General features: G+C 38.2%; 3 protein-coding genes across 3 annotated transcripts; all 3 read right to left on the bottom strand.

The window, feature by feature from the left end:
* Positions 1 to 2,190: 2,190 nt before the first annotated feature.
* LOC115925438 (neuromedin-U receptor 2-like) lies at positions 2,191 to 3,109 on the bottom strand. The gene is made up of 2 exons (XM_030989253.1): positions 2,667 to 3,109; positions 2,191 to 2,200 (listed from the first exon to the last, which is right to left on the bottom strand). Exons 1-2 carry the CDS (start codon positions 3,107 to 3,109, stop codon positions 2,191 to 2,193), a joined length of 453 nt encoding a protein of 150 aa, XP_030845113.1.
* Positions 3,110 to 6,924: 3,815 nt separating this feature from the next.
* On the bottom strand, positions 6,925 to 11,255 carry LOC115925434. Its single transcript, XM_030989246.1, has 4 exons — positions 10,975 to 11,255; positions 8,335 to 8,540; positions 7,828 to 7,971; positions 6,925 to 6,944 (listed from the first exon to the last, which is right to left on the bottom strand). The coding sequence occupies exons 1-4, from the start codon at positions 11,253 to 11,255 to the stop codon at positions 6,925 to 6,927; spliced, it is 651 nt and encodes a 216-aa protein (XP_030845106.1).
* Positions 11,256 to 16,740: 5,485 nt separating this feature from the next.
* On the bottom strand, positions 16,741 to 17,775 carry LOC115925433 (somatostatin receptor type 5-like). The gene has a single exon (XM_030989236.1). It carries the CDS (start codon positions 17,773 to 17,775, stop codon positions 16,741 to 16,743), a length of 1,035 nt encoding a protein of 344 aa, XP_030845096.1.
* Between the last annotated feature and the right edge of the window lie 4,762 nt (positions 17,776 to 22,537).

Here is a 22,537-nt window from a genome sequence, read left to right as displayed (position 1 = left end):
TTGCAATATCGACTTTATGTTGACACATTTCTTTCTAATTGCCTGCTTTGACTATATTTGTGTATAGGCCTATGTCTATGTTTTTTGTAGGGGAGTTTTATAAATGGAGGTGCATTTTCACCACGCAGAATAACAGTGCAAGTCGATAGCCGACCAGCGGGCAATATCACACATGGCTGAAAAGAAAATATTCAAATGAAATAATTTAACATATTTCCCACATGCCTATAACAATGAAATCACACAGAATTGTAGTCAAAGGTATGCTTGAAATATATGTGAAATAAAAATTCAAAAATATTGTTTAGTTTTGTTTTAAATAAATTTACAGAATTCGCTATTTCTACCAACTGACTGCTGATGTGTGTGTGTCTGGCGCGCGCGCGTGGGGCAGACTGTGTGCATAGGCAGTGCGATCACCAACATAATACATACACTTAAACAGCAGTTAGCTATTCGTATGTAGTGATAATTCTAATGCACTCGATTATGCAGAAACATGTCAGGAATATTGATGTATGCATATCACAGATATTGAGAGATATTGATATGAATATCCCTCTTAATATTTTATATGAGGCGAGTTGGCTCAGTCGGTAAGGGGTCTGCCCCGGGGGTCTGCCTGTCGAACAAAAGGCAGATGAATGAAGCCTGCGTTGTTTCATAGACGCAGGCTATGCTAGAATGAAAAAACATTACGTTCCTATGATAAGACGTTAAATGGATGCCCGTGTAGAGAAGGTTCATCACCTTTGCACGTTAAGCACCCATTGTACTATCGTATACGAGAAGGGGAAACCTCCGTGAAGGGGTCCACGTACCTTTACAACCCCAATCACTCACAGGCATGCCCAGGTGACGCCAATTACTTAATAATGATAACAATAATGATAAATATAATAATGAAGATTTAGTGAAATCTATCTGTACCAGCAATCGGATTTTTTTTTTTTTTTTTTTTTGGGGGGGGGGGGGAGGACTTTATTCCAATTCCGGCATTATGGAGGGTTTATATCAACAATTTTTTGTATGGTGATTTTGAAAATCCCTTAAAAACTAGTTTCATGGAATTGGGGCAACGCAAACCTATACATAAGAAAATATTTTTTGTGAGATTATGAAAAACTGTATGTCAAATTTGAAAGGACATACCATTTAAATGACAAAATCTTATTTGTTTGATCAAAATCGGTTTAGAGACGGCTGAAATATTCATAAATATAACCATTTCTAATATTATGTGGGGCACCACAAATACTTGATAATTTTGAACCAGCCGTTAAAATTAAAAGATAGCGCCTTATACGATTTATTCCAGCCAATGCCAATGTTAGCTTTTTGTTGACCCGTGTATTGTTTTTATTAATTCATTAATTTATCAACAATCACCGTTTTTCTAAAAAGTGGAGCTGAATAGCCTTCATAGCATTTTCAGGTCCTAAAAGGGCACAGAAAATGTCATAAATATGAATAAGAGCAAAACCCATGCACTTTGAAAGCATTTGCAAGAACTCAAATATCCTTTTAAAAACAAACCCTTACGTTATTTGGACGAATTTTCTGAGGGTCATATCCAACCGACAAAAAGCCGCAAGACAATTATGTCCATCGTTTCTATAGCATTTGGCGGATATGCGTATTTCAAATTATTTAACACCAGTAGCGATTCTACAGGGGGGGGGGGGGGGCTCGGATAGGGCTTTAAGCCCACCACAGTATAAAGAAGTCCCCCCATCCTCATTGAATGAATTAAAACGAGAAACATGTAAACATGAATGCAGGAACTCATATAGGCAAAAACCAAACCAGTCTTTGGCGAAGTAATACATCAGGGTAATGATGCCTCGTGTAAAAATTTGCTTACAGAAAAACCCCGTATTCAATTAAATTATTTTCTTTGCCCGAAATACCAGCCAAACTTACTGATACTTTTGGTCAATAGTACTTAAACGTTTGCCTATAAAATGTTATTCGACTTTGGAACAATAACAAAAAAGGATAAACATATGAAACCCCTGGCATGGACGTTTGAAGGTCTTTGGCTCGTGAAACAGTTTGTGAAACACTGGTTCAGTCTTCGATAGTAAGAACATTAAACAGAAACGGTTTCTCTTGTTGGTTGACTAGCTTTGTATATTGTTTGGACCTCTGTGATGTGGCGCTTTCTTGCATTCTTACAAAAGAGCTTACTTAGACCTTTCTGAAACCAGCGATATTGAAATGAATAAATAAAAGGATTTATCCACATGTTACCGAACCCCAGAAACACAGATATCTGGTACAGCAAGCCGTTCACATCCACTCCACCACCACAGCAGTTGAAGATAAAAAGTGACACCATATTTATGGACCAACATAAGATGAAGAAGAACGAAACAATCAACAAAGTTTTTATGGTGTTTCTTCTCGCTCGACTGCGATAATCGACGGTACACGAACTTTGGCTTGGTGTTGTTAAATTAGCTTTGGTTCGGCTGCGCTTAGATTGGAATGCGCGCATTCCGTCGCTTCGGAGCCGAAAGGCGATCGCTGAGTAGACGAATATCATAGCTATCACAGGCAAGATGAATTTCAGAAAAACGGTTGCAGGTTGAAAAACAGTCTTGAAAGCGGGATGAGAGAAAAATGACACTTTGCATTCATTTCCGTCCAAACGGGCAAAATACCCCGAAGAAAGCTGAAACAGAAACCCGATAGCCCATGGGAGAAATGCGATGAACTTTAGGAGCTTCGAGTTGGTTTGTCTACGGAAACGGATGGGGTAAAATACGGCACAGAAACGTTCCAGTGTCATCAGGACAAGGTTTAAGGAGCTGGCGGTGATGAGTGCCCAGAACGGATACCTAGTGTACCAGTATTTGCAGAGAAAACTTGCCAGAGCTGGTCGATCTATCGGTAGTGGTGGTAGTGGTATGACATAATTGGCGATGAGGATAACAGATGTACATAGGTCGATCAGGGATTGGTTGGCAATGAAAAGATTAGTGACACCGTGGAGATCGTCGACTAGGGCGATGACAAGGAGCACGAGGCCATTGCCGACGATACCGAATATGCCAAACAAGGCGTACACAATCGTAGTTGGGAGGTAGCTCAAATCATCGGACATCGAGTTTTGTGTAGTGTTATCCATACTTGAGACAATTCCTCGACTAGTGACAGAAATCTATTTAGTTTTCAAACTGCAAGAACAATCCGACCGCTTACTCCTTACAGACTCCGTAGAAAAGTTGTTACAGGTCTTTACAATTGATCGTCGGGGAGTATTTACATATATATTTATAATCATATGCAATTAAAACGATAGGTTTCAGGCAATTCCTGCGCGTTGTCCATTAATTTAAAAGCTGTTGCTATCAAAATCAGTTTGACAACAGAATCAAGACCATCACTTATCACTTTTCCCTATTTGAAGTCTACCTAAAAGTATCCCGTCAATAAATATATGCAAAGATGTTACTAAAGGTAGAAGCTCCCTGACCACCTTCGAGCTTCGAAAGGCAAAATGATTACGCCTGTAGGACGTAAGAGCTCTTTTTATAACAATTTTCCTCAATGGTGAGAAAAAAAGGGAAAGTAAGAGAGAGTAGAGGGAGAGAGAGAGAGAGAGAGAGAGAGAGAGAGAGAGAGAGAGAGAGAGGAGAGAGAGAGAGAGAGAGAGAGTGAGTATGATCGCCTATACACACCAGGCTTTGCATTGTGGGTGATCTGTCAAATCATGATATACGCAAGTCATCAAATATCATTAAAGTTTTGTATATTTTGTTATCAAACAGGCGGATTCCTCGTCAATTCATTTTTTTTTCTCTGGATCGCAGCGAAATGTGTATGAAAGCGATTCCATGAGCTGTAACTATAGCAGACCATATATTTTCTTTGTTCGGAGCTATAAAGGATATATATTACTGAGTGACATTATTTAGTATTGACATGTCAAATTTACATTAACCGAGATCTGCTACGATTACCATTGCTCTCAATAGGTAGCACTGGGTTTGTGTGTCTTTTCAGAATATAGTAGAAAACGTTATCTGCTTCAAGGTAATTGCAATTAAGAGGGGAAAAAATGAATAAACTGATGATTACATTGCTACAATTATTTGCTAGTTTCGCTTCTTTTCTTTCTTTCTTTTAAACTCTCTGTAATTATCTCCATTCTTTTGCTCTCGCTTCCCCTTTCTTCTTCTCCCCTCTTTTATTATTATTGTTTTGCAATCTAAACATCGATAATATAAATACATTGTACAATAATATATTTATAACTAGTAACTTGGCAAAATTTCCAAAGGGCAAAAAGCCTTGAAAATACAATAAATTATGCAATATCGACTTTCTGTTGACATATTTCTCTCTAATTGCCTGCTTTGAATATATATATTTTTGTATAGGCCTATGTCTCACTAAATATCATGGCTATCATGGAATACTGTACACTCTAATGTCACTAATGTTAATAGAATAATTGTTTTTAACTTTGAACCAAGGTTCTTGCCTTTTTGTAAATATGTTATATACATCTTTATCTTTTATTTAGTATAAAATACCAAAGCTTTGTATTTAATCACAAAACATATTTACCCTAGATGTAGAAAAGCTTGTAGTTTAAGTATGTACTCATAGTTATTCGTATTTATTCATTACATTCTCATTCATTGCCGATACTTTTGTGTGTTAGTGGTACCAGACACGATTAGCATTAAATGCTATTTTCTGTTCCCATTTATCCTTTCAATGTTAACCATTCACATTTGATTGTTATATTGATGTACTTTTGTTTGGATAATAAAATTCAAACTCAAACTCAAACTCAAACTCACATGATATGGAAATTGGGGAGTGTAAAAAAAAAATAACATAAATTATGTATATCTAAATTAGATCCTCCTAAACAAGTGGTTTGAAATCGGACGGGAAAAAGAGACTGAAGTTTACTGCAAAAGAGGCGACCAATACCAATCGTGCAATTAGCAAGATATATTTGCTAATTCGAAATCCTACTTTCGGCAAAAGGTCATGAGGCTGAAATTTAATAGGCCCACTTGAGACGCAGCACCTTTTCGATGGAATCTGATTTACATGTATAAAGTCTTCGCACTTTTTTCACACTCCGGCAAATCAAATTAAATCTCCTAATGGAGTATGAATAACATTGAGATGTTTATTCCGAACAAATGAAAGATTTAAAACAAAATACAGATTGAAGGACCACAGAATCGATATCGAATTTCAATTTACTTTATGAGACAAAAAAAATCAAAGAGGAATCGGGTTTCATATGTTTTACACAGTTTTTTAGGTGTAAGATTTTTATTCAATTTGTTTCCATACTGAAATGTCGAATAACTTTTTCAAAAGTCACAAGATATAACAAATTTACCTTTTCTAGTTATATTCTGCTCGATACTAACCGCTTAGTATGGCATAATGATGAATATAATTATAATAATCTACAAACACATACGATTTTGTACTTTAACACATTTTTAGCAGCTGGTATTAAAACTTTCCTGTTTTAAAAAACCATTGCACTGTTGAATGTTTCATTATCTACGAGGTTAAGTGTAACAGTCAACCTATAGTTACAAATGCATGATTACACGATCTCTAGATCTGTTTTTTCCTTAATAATCACTCAACATACAATATATACATTGATCTAACTATTGAAATTACTTGATTCTTATGAAACAAAAATTACACATTCTCCATATTTCTTAGAATTATCATTGAACCCTAAATTTACAGATTTAGATTTAAAAAACGAGTTACAATGCACATTAAGTCAATATATACAATTAAACAGGAGTAAGCTATCTGTATGTAGTGATAATTCAGTACACTCAAATATATAGAAATATGTCAGGAATATTGATATATACATATTACTGCCGTTCCTCCTTACTACTATCACATTGCATGCAGTAACTAACTAAAATGATTGCTAGCCCTATTATCTAGGAAATGACATATAGTTATACATATTTTTTCCCCCTCTTTTCGTTTTCCCTGATTTTATTTTTCCTCTTTGTGTTGTTTCGTTTTTTTAACCATTTGTATAAAACTGCTATTTTGTTTGTAACTATACTCTTCAGATGATGTTTGAAGGTTTGCATGGTGGTATGAATAATCACGGAAGAGGTTTACGGTACACCATGTGTAAAGTCCTCGAGGGACTGAGGAAAGTGGATAGAAAATAGAAGTGAGATGGAAAGGCGAGAAAGTGGAGGTTGGAAGGAAGAGTATCTTTCCGAAGTGAGTATAGTCCTGAAAAGGACTGTAAACCAGAAAAGTTGTAGGAGGGATGAGAGGTTTGAGTAGAAGACTGGATTGAGTTGGAGAGTTGAGTAGGCGAGTAGAGTTGCAGAGCAGGAGCAGGAGAGTAGACTCGACGTTTCGGACAGGTTGACTGTCCGTCTTCAGGACTGTCCGTCTTCACTCCTGAAGACGGACAGTCAACCTGTCCGAAACGTCGAGTCTACTCTCCTGCTCCTGCTCTGCAACTCTACTCGCCTACTCAACTCTCCAACTCAATCCGGTCTTCTACTCAAACCTCTCATCCCTCCTACAACTTTTCTGGTTTACAGTCCTTTCCAGGACTATACTCACTTCGGAAAGATACTCTTCCTTCCAACCTCCACTTTCTCGCCTTTCCATCTCACTTCTATTTTCTATCCACTTTCCTCAGTCCCTCGAGGACTTTACACATGGTGTACCGTAAACCTCTTCCGTGATTAACTATACTCTTGTTATTAGTTCTTGAATTTTAATGTTCCTTCTTTATGCAGGACCATTTATGTAAAACTGCCTGCGAGCTGATCAATGTTTTCCTGTTAAAAGATTTTTAATAAATAAATAAATAAATGAGAGATATTGAGAGATATTGATATAAACATCCCATATCGTATTTATATGAGGTGAGTTGGTTCAGTCGGTAAGGGGTCTGCCTGTCAAACAAAAGATCGTGGGTTCAAATCCAACTCAGGCGGATGAATGAAGCCTGTGTTGTGTGTTAACGTACCTCTCCCCTGTTTCATGGTCGCAGGCTATGTTACAATTGAAAACATTACATTCCTCAGATAAGAAGATACATGGAGGCCCCTGTAACGACAATTTTACGAAGTCCCCCATCCTGATTGAATGAATTAAAACGAGGCACACGTAAACATGAATGCAGAAACTCAAATAGGCCAAAACCAAACCAGTCTTTCACGAAGTACTACATCAGGTTAATGATGCCTCGTGTAAAATTGGCTTACAGAATAACGCCGTCTTAAATTAAATTATTTTCTTTGCCGTGAATACGAGCCAAACTTACTGATACTTTTGTTCGATAGTACTTTAACGTTTGCGTATATATTCTACTTTGGAATGTTAAAAAAAAAATGGGAAAAAATGATGAAACCCTGGCATGGACGTTTGGAGGTCTTTTGCTATTGGAACAGTGTGTGAAACATTGGTTTAGAGTTTTAGAGTGAGAAATTTAAACAAAAACAGTTTCACTAGATGGTTGCCGCGCTTTGGATATTATTTGGACCTCTGCGATGTGGCGCTTTCTTGCATCCTTGCAAAAGACCTTTCTCAGACCTTTCTGAAACCAGCGATATTGAAATGAATAAATAAAAGGATTTATCCACATGTTACCGAACCCCAGAAACACAGAAATCTGGTACAGCAAACCGTTCACATCCACTCCACCACCACAGCAGTTGACGATGAAAAGTGACACCATATTCGTGGACCAACATAAGATGAAGAAGATCGAAACAATCATCAGAGTTTTTATGGTGTTTCTTCTCGCTCGACTGCGATAATCGACGGTACACGAACTTTGGCTTGGTGTTGTTGAATCAGCTTTGGTTCGGCTGCGCTTAGGTTGGAATGCGCGCATTCCGTCGCTTCGGAGCCGAAATGCGATCGCTGAGTAGACGAAGATCATAGCTATTACAGGCAAGAAGAATTCCAGGGTAAAGGCTGCAGGTTGAAAAACAGTCTTGAAAGCGGGATGAGAGAAATGTGACAAAATGCACTCGTTTCCCTCCAAACGGGAAAAATATCCCGAAGAAAGCTGAAACAGAAACCCGATAGCCCATGGGAGAAATGCAATGAACTTTAGGAGCTTGGAGTTGGTTTGTCTGCGGAAACGGATGGGGTAAAATACGGCAAAAAAACGTTCCAGTGTCATCAGGACAAGGTTTAAGGAGCTGGCCACTATGAGTGACCAGAACGCAGACCTAATGTACCAATATTTGCAGAGAAACCATGCAAGAGCTGGTCGATCTATCGGTAGTGGTGGTAGTGGTATGACATAATTGGCGATGAGGATAACAGATGTACATAGGTCGATCAGGGATTGGTTGGCAATGAAAAGATTGGTGACACCGTGGAGATCATCGACTAGGGCGATGACAAGGAGCACGAGGCCATTGCCGGCGATACCGAATATGCCAAACAAGGCGTACACAATCGTAGTTGGGAGGTAGTTCAAATCCTCGGACGTCGAGTTTTGCGTAGTGTTATCCATACTTGACACAAATTCTTGACTGATGACAGAAATCTATATGGTCTTCAAACCCGAAGAAACAATTCGATAGCTTTCTCCTCACAGACTTGTTGTAAAAAGCTCTTCAAAATGAATACTTGAGGAAAGTGTATACTTATATATGCAATTAACACGATGGATTTGCCGCTGTTCATTCAAAGACGATTGGCATCAAATGAGATCATTTTGACAACACCATCTGATCAATCACTTATCACTTCTTTCCCTATTTGAAGTCGTACTAAATGTGTGCAAACGACTGAATATCACTTATACTTTCGACCACCTACCAGCTTCAAAAGGCAAATTGATTACGCCTGTATGAATGAAACAGCTCTTTTTATAGTTATTTCCTCAAAGACGAGAGAAAAAGAGAAAGTAAGAGAGCAAGACAGAGAGAGAGAGAGAAAGAGAAAGAGAAAGAGAGAGAGAGAGAGGGGAGGAGTAAGATCGCGCGCACACACTACGTTTTGCATCATGGGTAATTCGTAAAATAAGGATGAAACGCAAGTCCTCATATTTAATTAAAATGTCAACTTATTTGTTTTCATCGAACAGGAAGATTCCTAGTCAAATCGTTTTTTTCTCTGGATCGCAGCGAAATGTGTATGAAAGCAATTCCCCTAGCTATATACCAGACCATATACTAGCTTCGTTTGGAGCTATTCAGGATATTTACTACTGAGTGCCATAATCTAATAATGATATATCGAATTTACATCATCGACCTGTATCTGCTACGACCAATATTACTATTAAAAGTATAGGCCTATATTAAAGAATCAAATTTATCGAAGTACCGGGTTCGTATGTCTTTTTCAGAGGATAGTGGAACAACTTATCTGCTTCAAAATTTTTCATATTAGTGAGAACAAAAATGAATAAATCAATTATTACATCATGACAATTATTTGCTAGTCTTGCTTTAGTTTTTATACTCTCTGTCATTTTATCCATTTTCGCTTTCGCTTCGCTTTTTTTTCTTCTTCCTTTTTTAAATGTGTACTTTTTTTTTAACAATCGAGAAATCTATAATATAAACACATTATACAATAATATATTTAAAACGTGCAATGTGACAGAGTTTCAAATGGGCAACCAAGCTTTGAAAATACAATAAATTATGCAATATCGAATTTCGTTAGACAAATCTCTCTCTAATTGCCTGCTTTAACTATCTTTTTGTATAGGCCTGTTTCTAACTAAAAGATGCTATCAAGAGTTTAAGAAAAATCACATTAAAACACTGTAGGCATGATATGGACACGGGGAGTGTGAAAAAGATAACATAAATTATGTATATCTAAATTAGATCCAAATACAAAGGTGGTTTGGAATTGGACAGAAAAAAAAGAGATTGAAGTTGAGATTCGACCGATACTAAACATGCAATTATCAAGATATATTTGCAAATTTGGATATCCTACTTTGAGTAAAAGGTCTAAATGCTGTAATTTCTAGGCCCACCTGCAATTTAAAAAAAGCTAGAATCCTCTTTTTGGTGACAATAGCTCTACTAATAATGGCAGGAACACATTATTTTCAATTCAATAACTACGTTTTCCTGAAATATGCATCAATGCTAGAGCGAGATTTTAAGAAGTTGTGTTCTACATAAAATAGAACACAAGTTTATACGCATGTCCAGATATGGATTTAGGAAATCTATCTGACATTCTCAACGTGCTTTATTTTTATCTGCATTTGGGGTAACTCTAAAAACTGTTACAACCTCTTGACTATGGTGGTTTCTTTTGTACCTGCAAAATACTTTTCTCAAACCTTTCTGAAACCAATGATATTGGAATGAATAGATAAGCGGATTGATCCACATATTTCCAAAACCCATAAACACAGAAATCCGGTAGAGCAGGCCATTAACGTCAATCCCACCACCACAACACATCAAAGAAAAAGCTACAAATTGGTTTAAAGACCAACATAAAATGAAAACGACTGAGACAATTAACACTGTTTTGATTGTGTTTCTTGTTGCACGACTGCGGTAATCGATGACTTTCTGGTTCCTTGAACTGGAGCCAGATTGTACCTGACCAGGCTGACGGCTTGTAGCAAGTGTGTCTATTCGCAACCGTATTGCAATAGACGTGTACACTACGATCATCACAATCACTGGAAATAACAATTCCAAGAAGATAGCTACGGCTCCAAAAGCTGTTTTTAAAACGGGGTCCGAGCCGGAAATAAATCGGAAAACACATTGGTTGTCTTCGAGGTGTGTGGAGAAAATCAGAGTTAACTGGAACAAAAAGCCGATGGTCCACGGGAGAACTGCGATTAGCTTCAAGCATCGAAAGTTGGTATGGCTCCGGTAGCGGATGGGATGGAAAATCGCACAAAGGCGTTCCAGTGTCATCAGGACAAGGTTCAGGGAGCTGGCGACTATGAGGGACCAGAAAAGGTACTTAGTGTACCAAAATCGGCAGAGAAACTGAGCAAGGATTGGTCGACCTGATGGCAACGGAGGTAGAGGTACGACGAAACTAGCGATGAGGACGACCGATGACGAAAGGTCGATTAAGGATTGGTTGGCGATAAAAAGATTGGTGACACCACGGAGATTTTTGACTAGGGCGATGACAAGGAGCACGAGACCGTTGCCGGTGATACCAAATATACCAAACACAGTGTACACAATCGTAGTGGAGAGCTGGTTCCATTCCGAAGTCGTCCCAGCTTGTGTAGCGTTATCCATACTTAACAAAACCTAAGAAGAATACCACCAGAATTATAGAAATATAGTACGATTCAAGGTTTGTTTAGAGTGGTTAAAATTATTTCTATGTCTCTTTAAATCCAAGTTCCTCAAAAGTATTTGTAGTAAATTTGTTCCTCTGTTATAAGCGAACACGAGAAAATCTTCCAGAAATCTTTGTTGTTTCTCATTTGAATATTTAGCATGTTTCAGGATATATTCACACATTCGTTTAAGATAAGTGGCAAAACTGATCTGTCACGTAATTCCTTTTAGGTACATGCAATGCAATCCAGTATTATCAGATTCGCGATTATGATCGAAGAGAGCCTAAAGGCACTGATGAGACAGCAGTTCAGGATCCATTCAAGAAAGACTGGGCAAGTTTCTAGTTGCATGCGAATAGCAAGGTGATGAGAATTAAGTCACTCACATATCACTTGTCATTTCTGTCAATAATCGTAATTGCTCTTGCTCGTCCCATCGACAAAGCTTCAGTCAAAGATATGCTATAATCTAAATTAAGCCGTTCACTTTGGAGGATCTACAAACAGCAAAAATATACACATCGCTCATGTCGGTGAGTCCGGCCATGGTACACACAGCTCTCCTTCGATCAAGTTGTTTGAGGAAGTTGAATGTGAGACTCATAAAAATGTGGCCATTTATATACATTTCCCACAAGACTTCATTCGATTTTCGTCAGTATAGGGAGATTTATGCCCGACAGCTCAGAATACCACGCTAACCTCTTGTGTTGAGTAACATAAGAGTGTTATCAAAACAAATGAAGTAAAGCCCTTCTTGTTCTTATAGCAAATGAATATATTTGCAATAAACATGAGAATTTATTCTCGACACACTCACTTTATATTTCATTTTGCGAAGTAGCTGAAAGGCCTTTAGAAAACACGTGACGGAAGTGAAAACAACCTTTAGAATGCAAGAACCGAACAACAACAAAAAACGGACAAAAATACATATTCATAATTTATATCACATTTTCTCTATATTATCCCCAATCATTGTACCATCGACGGTGCTGGCAATCCGAAAAGGACTGTCAACGTATAAAGGCCACACCCCTATTTCTTCACGTGCTTCATACAAATGTGTTTATTGGTTAAAATATATACCATGTGATAGCTTTATTGACTGATATCTGTATGTTGCTCTTACTATTAGCTAGTTTGTCCCATGTCGTCGGCTTCGAGCATTTTCACCAGAGACTTACACAAAGTGAATGAAAAATCAAGATTGTTGCTTTCTTTCGTCGTCTTCTTCTTTTTAGATAGTGAAAATTATAATGATCATTGTTCGACTCTCAGAATTGTAAGAATTACCTGAAAAAGGGCAGTGTCTAGCATCTACAGATTTTAAATTGTCCATATATCGAATGTACAAACTTACTTGCAAAACATTCAGACTCATTACCAAATATTTTTAGAGATACAATTAAATAGTGTGTATATGTATTTACCTTCAGAAAGAAAATGTCGAAATTGGCAGAAACTGAAATGATGTACGTCATGTCTATACTGTAATTATAAGGACTTTTGTAAATCCAGGTGGTTGCAATTTTTCCGTTTCTCCCTTTTCGTGAACACCAACCTGACCAAACAGAATAGCAACATAATATTATATTATACCCCAAAAGCCACCCTTTATCTTCACGATCATTAACAGAATCTCAACCAACGAACAAAGTAAAACGAAACTTAGCTCTCAATCACAGGTTAAGGATGGGGGGGGGGGGGGTATTCGTAATTGGCCTACTCTGTCATGACAAAAGATGTTTTGTCGTTAGTGGAAAATTAATACGAATTCTTAAATATGCAGCTGTTCCGGAGCGATATTTTAAGGAGTTTTGTTCTACATTTAAATGCATGTCCAGATATGGACATAGGAAATATATCCGATATTCTCAACGTGTTTTATTTTGTACCTGTTTTGGGGTAACTCTAGACACTGTTACAACCTCTTGGCTATGGTGGTTTCTTGTGTACCTGCAAAATACTTTTCTCAAACCTTTCTGAAACCAATGATATTGGAATGAATAGATAAGCGGATTGATCCACATATTTCCAAAACCCATAAACACAGAAATCCGGTAGAGCAGGCCATTAACGTCAATCCCACCACCACAACAAATCAAAGAAAAAACTACAACTTGGTTCAAAGACCAACATAAAATGAAAACGATTGAGACAATTAACACTGTTTTGATTGTGTTTCTTGTTGCACGACTGCGGTAATCGATGACTTTCTGGTTCCTTGAACTGGAGCCAGATTGTACCTGACCAGGCTGACGGCTTGTAGCAAGTGTGTCTATTCGCAACCGTATTGCAATAGACGTGTACACTACGATCATCACAATCACTGGAAATAACAATTCCAAGAAGATAGCTACGGCTCCGAAAGCTGTTTTTAAAACGGGGTCCGAGCCGGAAATAAATCGGAAAACACATTGGTTGTCTTCGACGTGTGTGGAGAATATCAGAGTTAACTGGAACAAAAAGCCGATGGTCCACGGGAGAACTGCGATTAGCTTCAAGCATCGAAAGTTGGTATGGCTCCGGTAGCGGATGGGATGGAAAATCGCACAAAGACGTTCCAGTGTCATCAGGACAAGGTTCAGGGAGCTGGCGACTATGAGTGACCAGAATAGGTACTTGGTGTACCAAAATCGGCAGAGAAACTGAGCAAGGGTTGGTCGACCTGATGGCAACGGAGGTAGAGGTACGACGAAACTAGCGATGAGGACGACCGATGACGAAAGGTCGATTAAGGATTGATTGGCGATAAAAAGATTGGTGACACCACGGAGATTTTTGACTAAGGCGATGACAAGGAGCACGAGACCGTTGCCGGTGATACCCAATATACCAAACACAGTGTACACAATCGTAGTGGAGAGCTGGTTCCATTCCGAAGTCGTCCCAGCTTGAGTACCGTTATCCATACTTAACAAAACCTAAGAAGAATACCACCAAAATTCCACCAGAATTATAGAAATATAGTGCAATTCAAGGTTTTTAGATAAGTTAAAATAATTTCGATGTCTCTTTAAATCCAAGTTCCTCAAAACTATTTGTAGTAAATTTTTTCCTCTGTTATAAGCAAACACGAGAAAATCTTCCAGAAATCTTTGTCGTTTCTCATTTAAATATTTAGCATGTTTCAGGATATTTTCACACATTCGTTTAAGATAAGTGGTAAAACTAATCTGTCACTAATTCCTTTTTAGGTATATGCAATCCAGTTCCATCCGATTGGCGATTATGACAAAAGAGTGCCAAAAGGCGCTGATGAGACAGCAGCCGATGATCAATTTAAGAAATACTGGACAAGTTTCTAGTCGCATGCAAGTAGCAAGGTGATGAAAATTCAGTCACTCACATATCACTTGTCATTTTTGTTAATGATCGTCATCGCTCTTGCTCGTCCCATCCACAAAGCTTCAGTCAAAGATACAAACCAAGCCGTTCACTTTCGAGGATCTACAAACACCAAAAATATACACATCACTCGTGTTGGTGAGTCAGGCCAGGCTACAAACAGCTCTCCTTCGATCAAGTGGGTTGAGGAACTTGAATCTGAGACTTATAAGAAGTGTGCCCATTTATATACATTTGCCATAAGCTAAGTTTTCATTCAAGCAACAACAAAAGAAAAACCATTTAAATCCCATTTTCTCTCAAATATTCTCCATCACTGTACCATCGACGGCGCTGACAATCCGGAAAGGACTGAAAAGGTGTGAAGGACACACCTCTATATCCTCACGTGCTTCATACAAATACGGTCATTGGCTAAAATATACCATGTGACAGACTAATATTTGTATGATAATTTTACCGATCTCATTTGTCGTCGGCTTTGAGCATGTTTGCCAGAGACTTGCACAAACTTAACGAAAAATCAGGTTGTTTTATTTATTTTATTTTTGTATATTTCTCTCAAATAGCGAAAATCATGATATGATCATTCGTCTACTCTCGGAATTGTAGGAATTACCTGAAAAGTGTTTCGCACCCTTTCTCCCAACAAATGTTTACATAATCTCAACCCACATCAAGATTTATATAAAATAAAAATATTATTTTGTGCAACAGTATCTCGATCACAAAAATGAGAGCATAGTTTTCCAATAAACTCATTTGCTGAAATGTTGAAAGTTGTGAAGAATATTTTTTCAAGTTGAAGCACAGACTGCGGCAAAATTTTCAGTTCATGCTGTGTCAGCCTTTCTTTTGTAACATAAGCTTTTAAAATCTGAATGAAATTTTATTGCAAATTTATAAGCCGGAACGATGGACATTTAACACGTATCCATACAATTTGTTTGAATCAAATTATCGCCTATTTTTAATAATCCATGGATAATACAACGTAATAAATGATGAAGAGCGTTATTATGACAAACAGAAATTAAAGTTTAAACCGGCACTTTATTTGACTTGATATGCAATTTTGAATTGTTAAAATCGGTGAAACGTAGGCCTAAAAGGCTTTTATAGAATGGCACCATATCTCTCTCCCTTAAATAAGTACTGATCAACAAAAAAAAAATCGCATTTGATTATATTTGTTGACAAAATGGCAAAAATAGCAAGTTTTTTGGAGCAAGTTTAACGTCATACAATTCCTTCTATAAAAACCTTGTTATACTATCTTGGTCTACAATACGTCCTCATTTTTCGGCACTGGTCAGCGAACAACGCAACGGGGACTCCCGAATTTTTGGAAATGTTAAAACCTTCTGCAAAAGACCACTGTACGTCACTATTGCGTTCTGACGTCGTTATTAAGTTATCATATCCCATACGACGCGGTGCCGGTGGATAATCATGGTAGTACAAAACTTGGCCGTCGAAAAATCTCAATTGCTGAAGACATATTCAAATCTTTAGAAAAGTGTTAAGGACCTTTAAAGAGAAGGTTGAGTTCTGAGACAGAGATATAATGAACAATATCTGAGCTTTTTCATTCCTTTCATGTTAGTGTGGAAGAATATCCTAGAAAAAGTGTCTCCTGAAAAAAACTGCTGTTCAATTGGTTTGCCATCAATCGAAATATGACAAGAATAGATGAGGATGTGTTCGGACCAGACTTTTAACAAACCTGTTTGGGTAGTTCGTCTCATTTTAATAATAATAATAATATTAATGATTCCAAACACCTTACTATGTAGCACATTCTCATGTGGTGCATAGTCCAGTGGGGGGTTTCACAAAGATCCTTATTCTAAAAGGCATACAATGTTGATTCAAATCATTCATATTTTCTATCGTCAAAGAGATTTCGTGCATGTTTTTAATGTGGAATTTATGCAAAGTCTAAGATATATATTCTATTTAAAGGCTACAAATGGCTCCCCCTAATGTTTAAGTCAAACTGAGAGTTAAGTTCGACTTAGGATCCTTGTGAAACACCCCCAAAGACGGTTAAATTCAATCGCATGATCAGAACTTCATCCTTATCTTTAAACAGACACCGTTTCATTTGAACTTGTCTTAGCTGTAGATATTGTTGGCATCTCCTTGCTATGGCGGCTCCTTGTCTTCTTGCAGAAGACCTTCCTCAGACCTTTCTGGAACCAACGGTACTGAAACGAATAGATGAAAGGATTAATCCACATGTTACCGAACCCCATGAAAACAGATATTTGATATAGCAAGCTGTTGAGGTCCACTCCTCCGCCACAGCAACTGAACACGATAAATAACACCTGATTCAAGGACCAACATACGATGAAAAAGAGTGACACGATCAACATCGTTTTTATGGTGTTTCGTCGAGCACGACTTCGGTAATCAATGGCTTGTTGGGGCCTTGATGCTGCACCAACTCTTGTTCGAAGTCGTGGAGAATCAAATGCGCGCATTCCGTCGCTTCGTAGCTTTATGACGATAGATGTGTACACGATGAGCATCACAAGTACAGGCAAGATGAATTCCAGAAAGATGGCTACAGGTTGAAACACTCTCCTGAAGAGGGGGTTAGAGAAAAATGTGAAGATACATCTGTTGTCCTCGAGATGGGCAAAGAAGCCCGACGAGAGCTGAAACAGGAATCCGATAGCCCATGGGAGAGTTGCTATGAGCTTCATGCATCTGGAGTTAGGCTGACTCCGGAAGCGGATGGGGAAGAAAACCGCACAAAAACGCTCAAGTGTCATTAGGGTGAGGTTTAGAGAACTGGCAACTATCAGAGACCAAAAGGGATAGCCAGTGTACCAGAAACGGCAGAGGAATCGGGCAAGAGTTGGTCGATCTATCGGTATTGGCGGCAGTGGAACGACATATAAAGCGATGATGAAAACCGATGTTAAGAAGTCGATCAGGGATTGGTTGGCGATGAAAAGATTGGTAACACTGTTGAGATCATCGACTAGGAAGATGACAAGGAGCACGAGGCCGTTTCCGGCGATACCGAATACACCAAACGTAGTGTATACAATCGTTGTGGAGAGCTGGTTAGATCCTTCATTCGTTGCAACTTCTGTACCGTTATCCATGTTATAAAAGTCACACTGTAATGCGATTTGGTTATCGCAACATAAATTTTAAAACAATTCTGTTGACGGCTGTTTGATTTTGCTATTGCAGCAACTGCTTCAAATATTATCTTTAAGTCATTTAACGGGCGTATAATTTTGCTATTGCAGCAGTTTGCTTAAAGTATATCTTTAAGTCCTTTGAGGCCGTATGATTTTGCTATTGCAGCAATTGCTGAAAAGTTATTTTTGAGTCCTTTGACGGTTGTATGATTTCGCTATTGCTTAAGATATAACTTTAAGTCCTTTGCTGGCTGTATGGTTTTGCTACTGCAGCAATTTCTTAAAAGGTATTTGAAGTCCTTTTACTGCTGTATGTGGGTAATTTTTAAGTGGAATGTCTCTTTAAATAGCCTGTTGAGGCAACCCTAATGCTCAGCGAGCGCGTTTTTTTTGCGTAATGAGGTAAGGTCATTTGGAAACGCGTTTGAGAAAGGAGCTCTCTGGCCGAAACTGATTTTAAAAGGTTTACTTTGTAGCACGTAACAATGGACGTATGCTGTGATTTGTGAGGTTTTGGAATCAACACATTGATAAGAACTCGACTCGGTCTCCTTGAATTAACATGCACTGTAAACAGAAAATGTTTATAACTATTTGAGACTACTCAAACATGCGGCATGAAAGTTTGGTTCAAACACATAAGATGTTTCTTGTTACGTTTTGAATATGAGGGAATTTAAAGAGTAATCCTTTAGAGACATTCGTCTATAAAAAGAGTAACAAAGCTCACACATCATATAGACAAATGTGCTGCTGCTGATTTCATTGTACAGATCGAGTTGGTGATGAAAAAAAAGAAGCTTCAAACACTACAACGAACCGTCTTCTTTTTCTCATAATTCAATGAAACGTCAAAGCTTCCTCGCTTCGCGCGGGAGGGGGAACTGAATTCAGACGATAAGGGTTAAGAGTCGAGAACGGTACAACAAATCGTCTTCTGTCTATAATAATTTAATGAAACGTCAAAGCTGCCGCATTTTGCGCGGGATGGGGGAAACTGAATTCTGAATTCAGACAATTAGGGTTAAGAGTCGAGAACGGTACTTCAAATCGTCTTCTTTCTATAATAAGTTAATGAAACGTCTAAGCTTCCGCGCTTCCCGCGGGAGGTAGGGGGGGGGGGGTGGACTGAATACATATGAGAGAAAGCCGGCGATTCGCTGTACTCCCAGATCGAAATTCCGATAGGATCCAATAGCTTAATGGACCATCAGAAACAATTAGAGATATTGGTGTATATTGGTTTCAATAGGGAAAGTGAAATATTGGACCAACAGAAACCAATAGAAAATATTTATTGGACCAACACCAACCCACAGAAAAAAATGCAGATGGACCAACAGAAAGCTTCTATTGGACCAACATCCACCCACGTCTTCTATGGGTTTCTGTTGGTCCATTAGATATTTTCTATGGGTTCCTGTTGGTCCATTGGAGATCTTTCTATGGGTTTCTAATGGTCCCATTTTCTGAATTCCCTATCGAAACCAATAGGCCTATTGGTTTTTAATGGTTGAATAGTCTATTGGCTTCTATTATTAAATCAATAATGATAAATCAAAATTCGATTTTAGCAACTGTTCACCAAAAAGGTATATTCTAATCTCAATTGCATTAACACTCACATAGTTCACTTGAAGTAAGTTTAAGAATATCCTTTATGTATCTAAAGGCTTGTACTACTCCATTTAATAAACATACATCAGGAAGCTGTAATGAATGGAGATCCCGTCCAAGAGGCTCCTTTGAAGTCATCCGTGGTACCGCGCGTCTTTTGTTTCCCCTACCGTAATCCCCTTAATCCCTTACAGCTCCCTAGTAGCACTAAGTCCTCCCTTTCCACACACAGCCCAGCCCAGCGAGCACGGCGGTTTTTGCTTTGCCGGCCCGTACTTTGGGTGAATAGTGGTGCTAACTTGACAACTTCTAGCCCTAAATCAATAAATGCGCAAACATATAACACAATTTCATTTAGTTCTTTAGGAAGATAAACCTTTGGACTACCTTCCTAGCTATGTACAAATTTCGGAAATTTTCGGAAAATGTCAATAATTAGATGAGAAAATCATGATTATGAAAATCTTTCATTCGCTCTAACTCATGATTTCCTTGGTCGATTTCGCTGGTTAAAATGGCCATGTCTTCAGTAGAGCTATCCGAGAACGGAAAACGCATTTGATGACTAATAGAAAGTTGCATTGGTCATAGCTTCCTGCATACATGTTGTTTCTTGGTTAGTAATCATTATAATCAATCTATCTATTGCTAAAACGTGAATGTAATTGTAACATGATCAGACAAGTAATCTATTGGTCATTAATTGCCGAAAGAAAATACAAATCACAAAACTGATGTGCATTGTCATATTAAGTTGCTTAACAAATTATAATAAATGTATTTAATACATTTATTATAATTTGTTAAGCAACTTAATCATGATAACTTTAAAAGTAATCATGAATATGCATGAGATAGATTTAGCTGTTGGTTTCTATTGGTTTCTATGTTTCTTAATTCTATTGGTCATAATGGTTTCTAGTCCCATTGGGTTCTAATTGGTCTCATTGGTTTTCTATATTGGTCCTATATTGTCCTATCTGTTCTATTGGTTTATATTGGTATTATTGGTTTCTACTGGTCCTATTGGTTTCTATTGGTCTTGTTGGTTTCTATTGGGTTTATATGGGTTTCTGATGGTTTGATTGGTCTCTTTTGGATTCAATTCTATGGGTCCAATAGAAGCCATTATAGACCAATATAATTTTTTCTCATGGTCTCTATTGGTCTCTATGGGATTTTCGACCTTGGCTGTTCTCAACTCTTAATCCATTTCTGAATTCAGTCCCCCCCCCCCCTCCTGCGCGAAGCGCGGAAGATTAGACGTTTCATTAAATTATTAGAGAATGAAAACGATTCGTTGTACCGTTTTCGACTCTTAATTAGCCCTACTAATGTCTGAATTCAGATTCCCTTTATCGCGCGAAGCGCGGAAGCTCTGACGTTTCCTTAAATCATTAGAGAAAGCAGACGATCTGTTGTACTGTTCTCGACTCTTAATCCTTATCTGAATCCAATTTCCCCCTCCCGCGCGAATCGCGGAGGTCTTGATGTTTTCTTAAATTATTAGAGAAAGCAGACGATTGGTTATACCGTTCTAATCCTTGTCTAAATGGAGTTTCCCCTCCAGCGCGATGCGCGGAAGCTTTGGCGTTTCATTAAAGACCGTCAATACTACTGGGCCAGAAGGGATTAGACCACCCAGCCAGGTCACTAACCGGTGGCTATCTCATCAACTCAGCTCTCAACTAACATAAGCAAAGAGGATCATGGGGGACCAACAGGCACCGATTGGGGTCGTTTTCTATCTAGAGGGAGCAAGTAGCTAAAAGTAGGACAGTAAGGCTTTAAAATATAAGAGAAAAATGAAGATTCGTTGTACCGTTCTTGACCCTTGTTTGAATTTAGTTTAACTGAAAAATTTAAACCTCTGATTTCTTTAGCTGATATTATAGGAAAGTGAAACTTCGAGAAAATACAGTCTCCCTCGATGTCGTCACAGCGGATTAAAAGTCACAGTTCGTAGGGGAAAAAAACATCGTCGGCCAACCAACTTTATACATCTCACCGACTTTAAACTTCCGCATTTATATTATAGTACACGAGGATCGAGCAAGAATACCGACACAGCTGACCCGACACAGCAACGTATTTATGCATGTCTTTCTTGCTCCCTGTACGAGACAACTCCACCCCCCCCCCCCCGTGGCGGATCCTGGGAAAAAAACCCGCTAATTTTACTTTTTTGGGGCGATGGACCCCCCTGGCGGTCAAGGGGGGGGGGGGGGGGTTGCAATTTTTCGAATTTTCGAGCGCCCTTGCTTCCTTTTGTCTTTAAAAAAAATAAAATCATTTTCTCCTTTTCTTTCTTTTGCTTTCTTTCCTCTTCACCCTCTTTTTCTTTTTTCTCTTTTCTTTCCTTTCTTTTCATTTTTGCTTTCTCTTGCTTTCTTTGCTTTCTTTTCCTTCCTTTCCTTTCTTTTCCTTTTTTCCCTTTCTTTTCCTTTTCTTTTTTTTCTTCTTTCCCTTTCCCTCTCTTTTTTTCTCTCTCCCTTTTCTCTTTTCCCCGACGGCAGCGCAATTTTACCGACAATATCCTGACAGGTGGGGGTGGAGCACTGATCTCTACGGATTTTTCCGTAGAGATCAGTGGGGTGGAGGCGTCACACCTTACCCCCGTTTGACGCCCCTGCCGGAAAGCCTCGGGTGAGATTTCCGTGGTCTAGAACAACTTTTGTTTAAAAAAGTCTGCAATATATTTTAATTTGTTAGTAGACCGGTCTGACTATTGGCTGCACACGAAAGTCAAAAGAGAGGAAGACAGTTCATTCAAAAAGTCAGAGCGCCACCATAAACCGTATAACAACAAAAGCAAGCAAAGTTTTCAAACAATATGACAGGTGTATCGATCGGACGAATCGATTCACCGTAACCAGGGATATTTAACAGATCAATAAGGATGTATAAGGTTATATGAAGCCAACTAAACCTTAATAAAATATTAATTATAGATTTTTTCAAACAATTAAAAGTGACATGAAGAGTTGTGCAATGTTTAAATGGTCAAATTTCAAGAAATTCAGAACTATAATTATTTTTTATTTCAATTGATAATATGTAACCCCTCTTCGCGGAATGGAACTGTCCGCTAACAAAGGCTGTT

This window comes from Strongylocentrotus purpuratus, unplaced genomic scaffold (assembly GCF_000002235.5).
Source record: "Strongylocentrotus purpuratus isolate Spur 01 unplaced genomic scaffold, Spur_5.0 spur5_contig_842, whole genome shotgun sequence".
NCBI lineage: Eukaryota > Metazoa > Echinodermata > Echinoidea > Camarodonta > Strongylocentrotidae > Strongylocentrotus > Strongylocentrotus purpuratus.
Note: the sequence above shows the minus strand (reverse complement) of the source record. Positions and strands in the feature narration are given on the sequence as shown.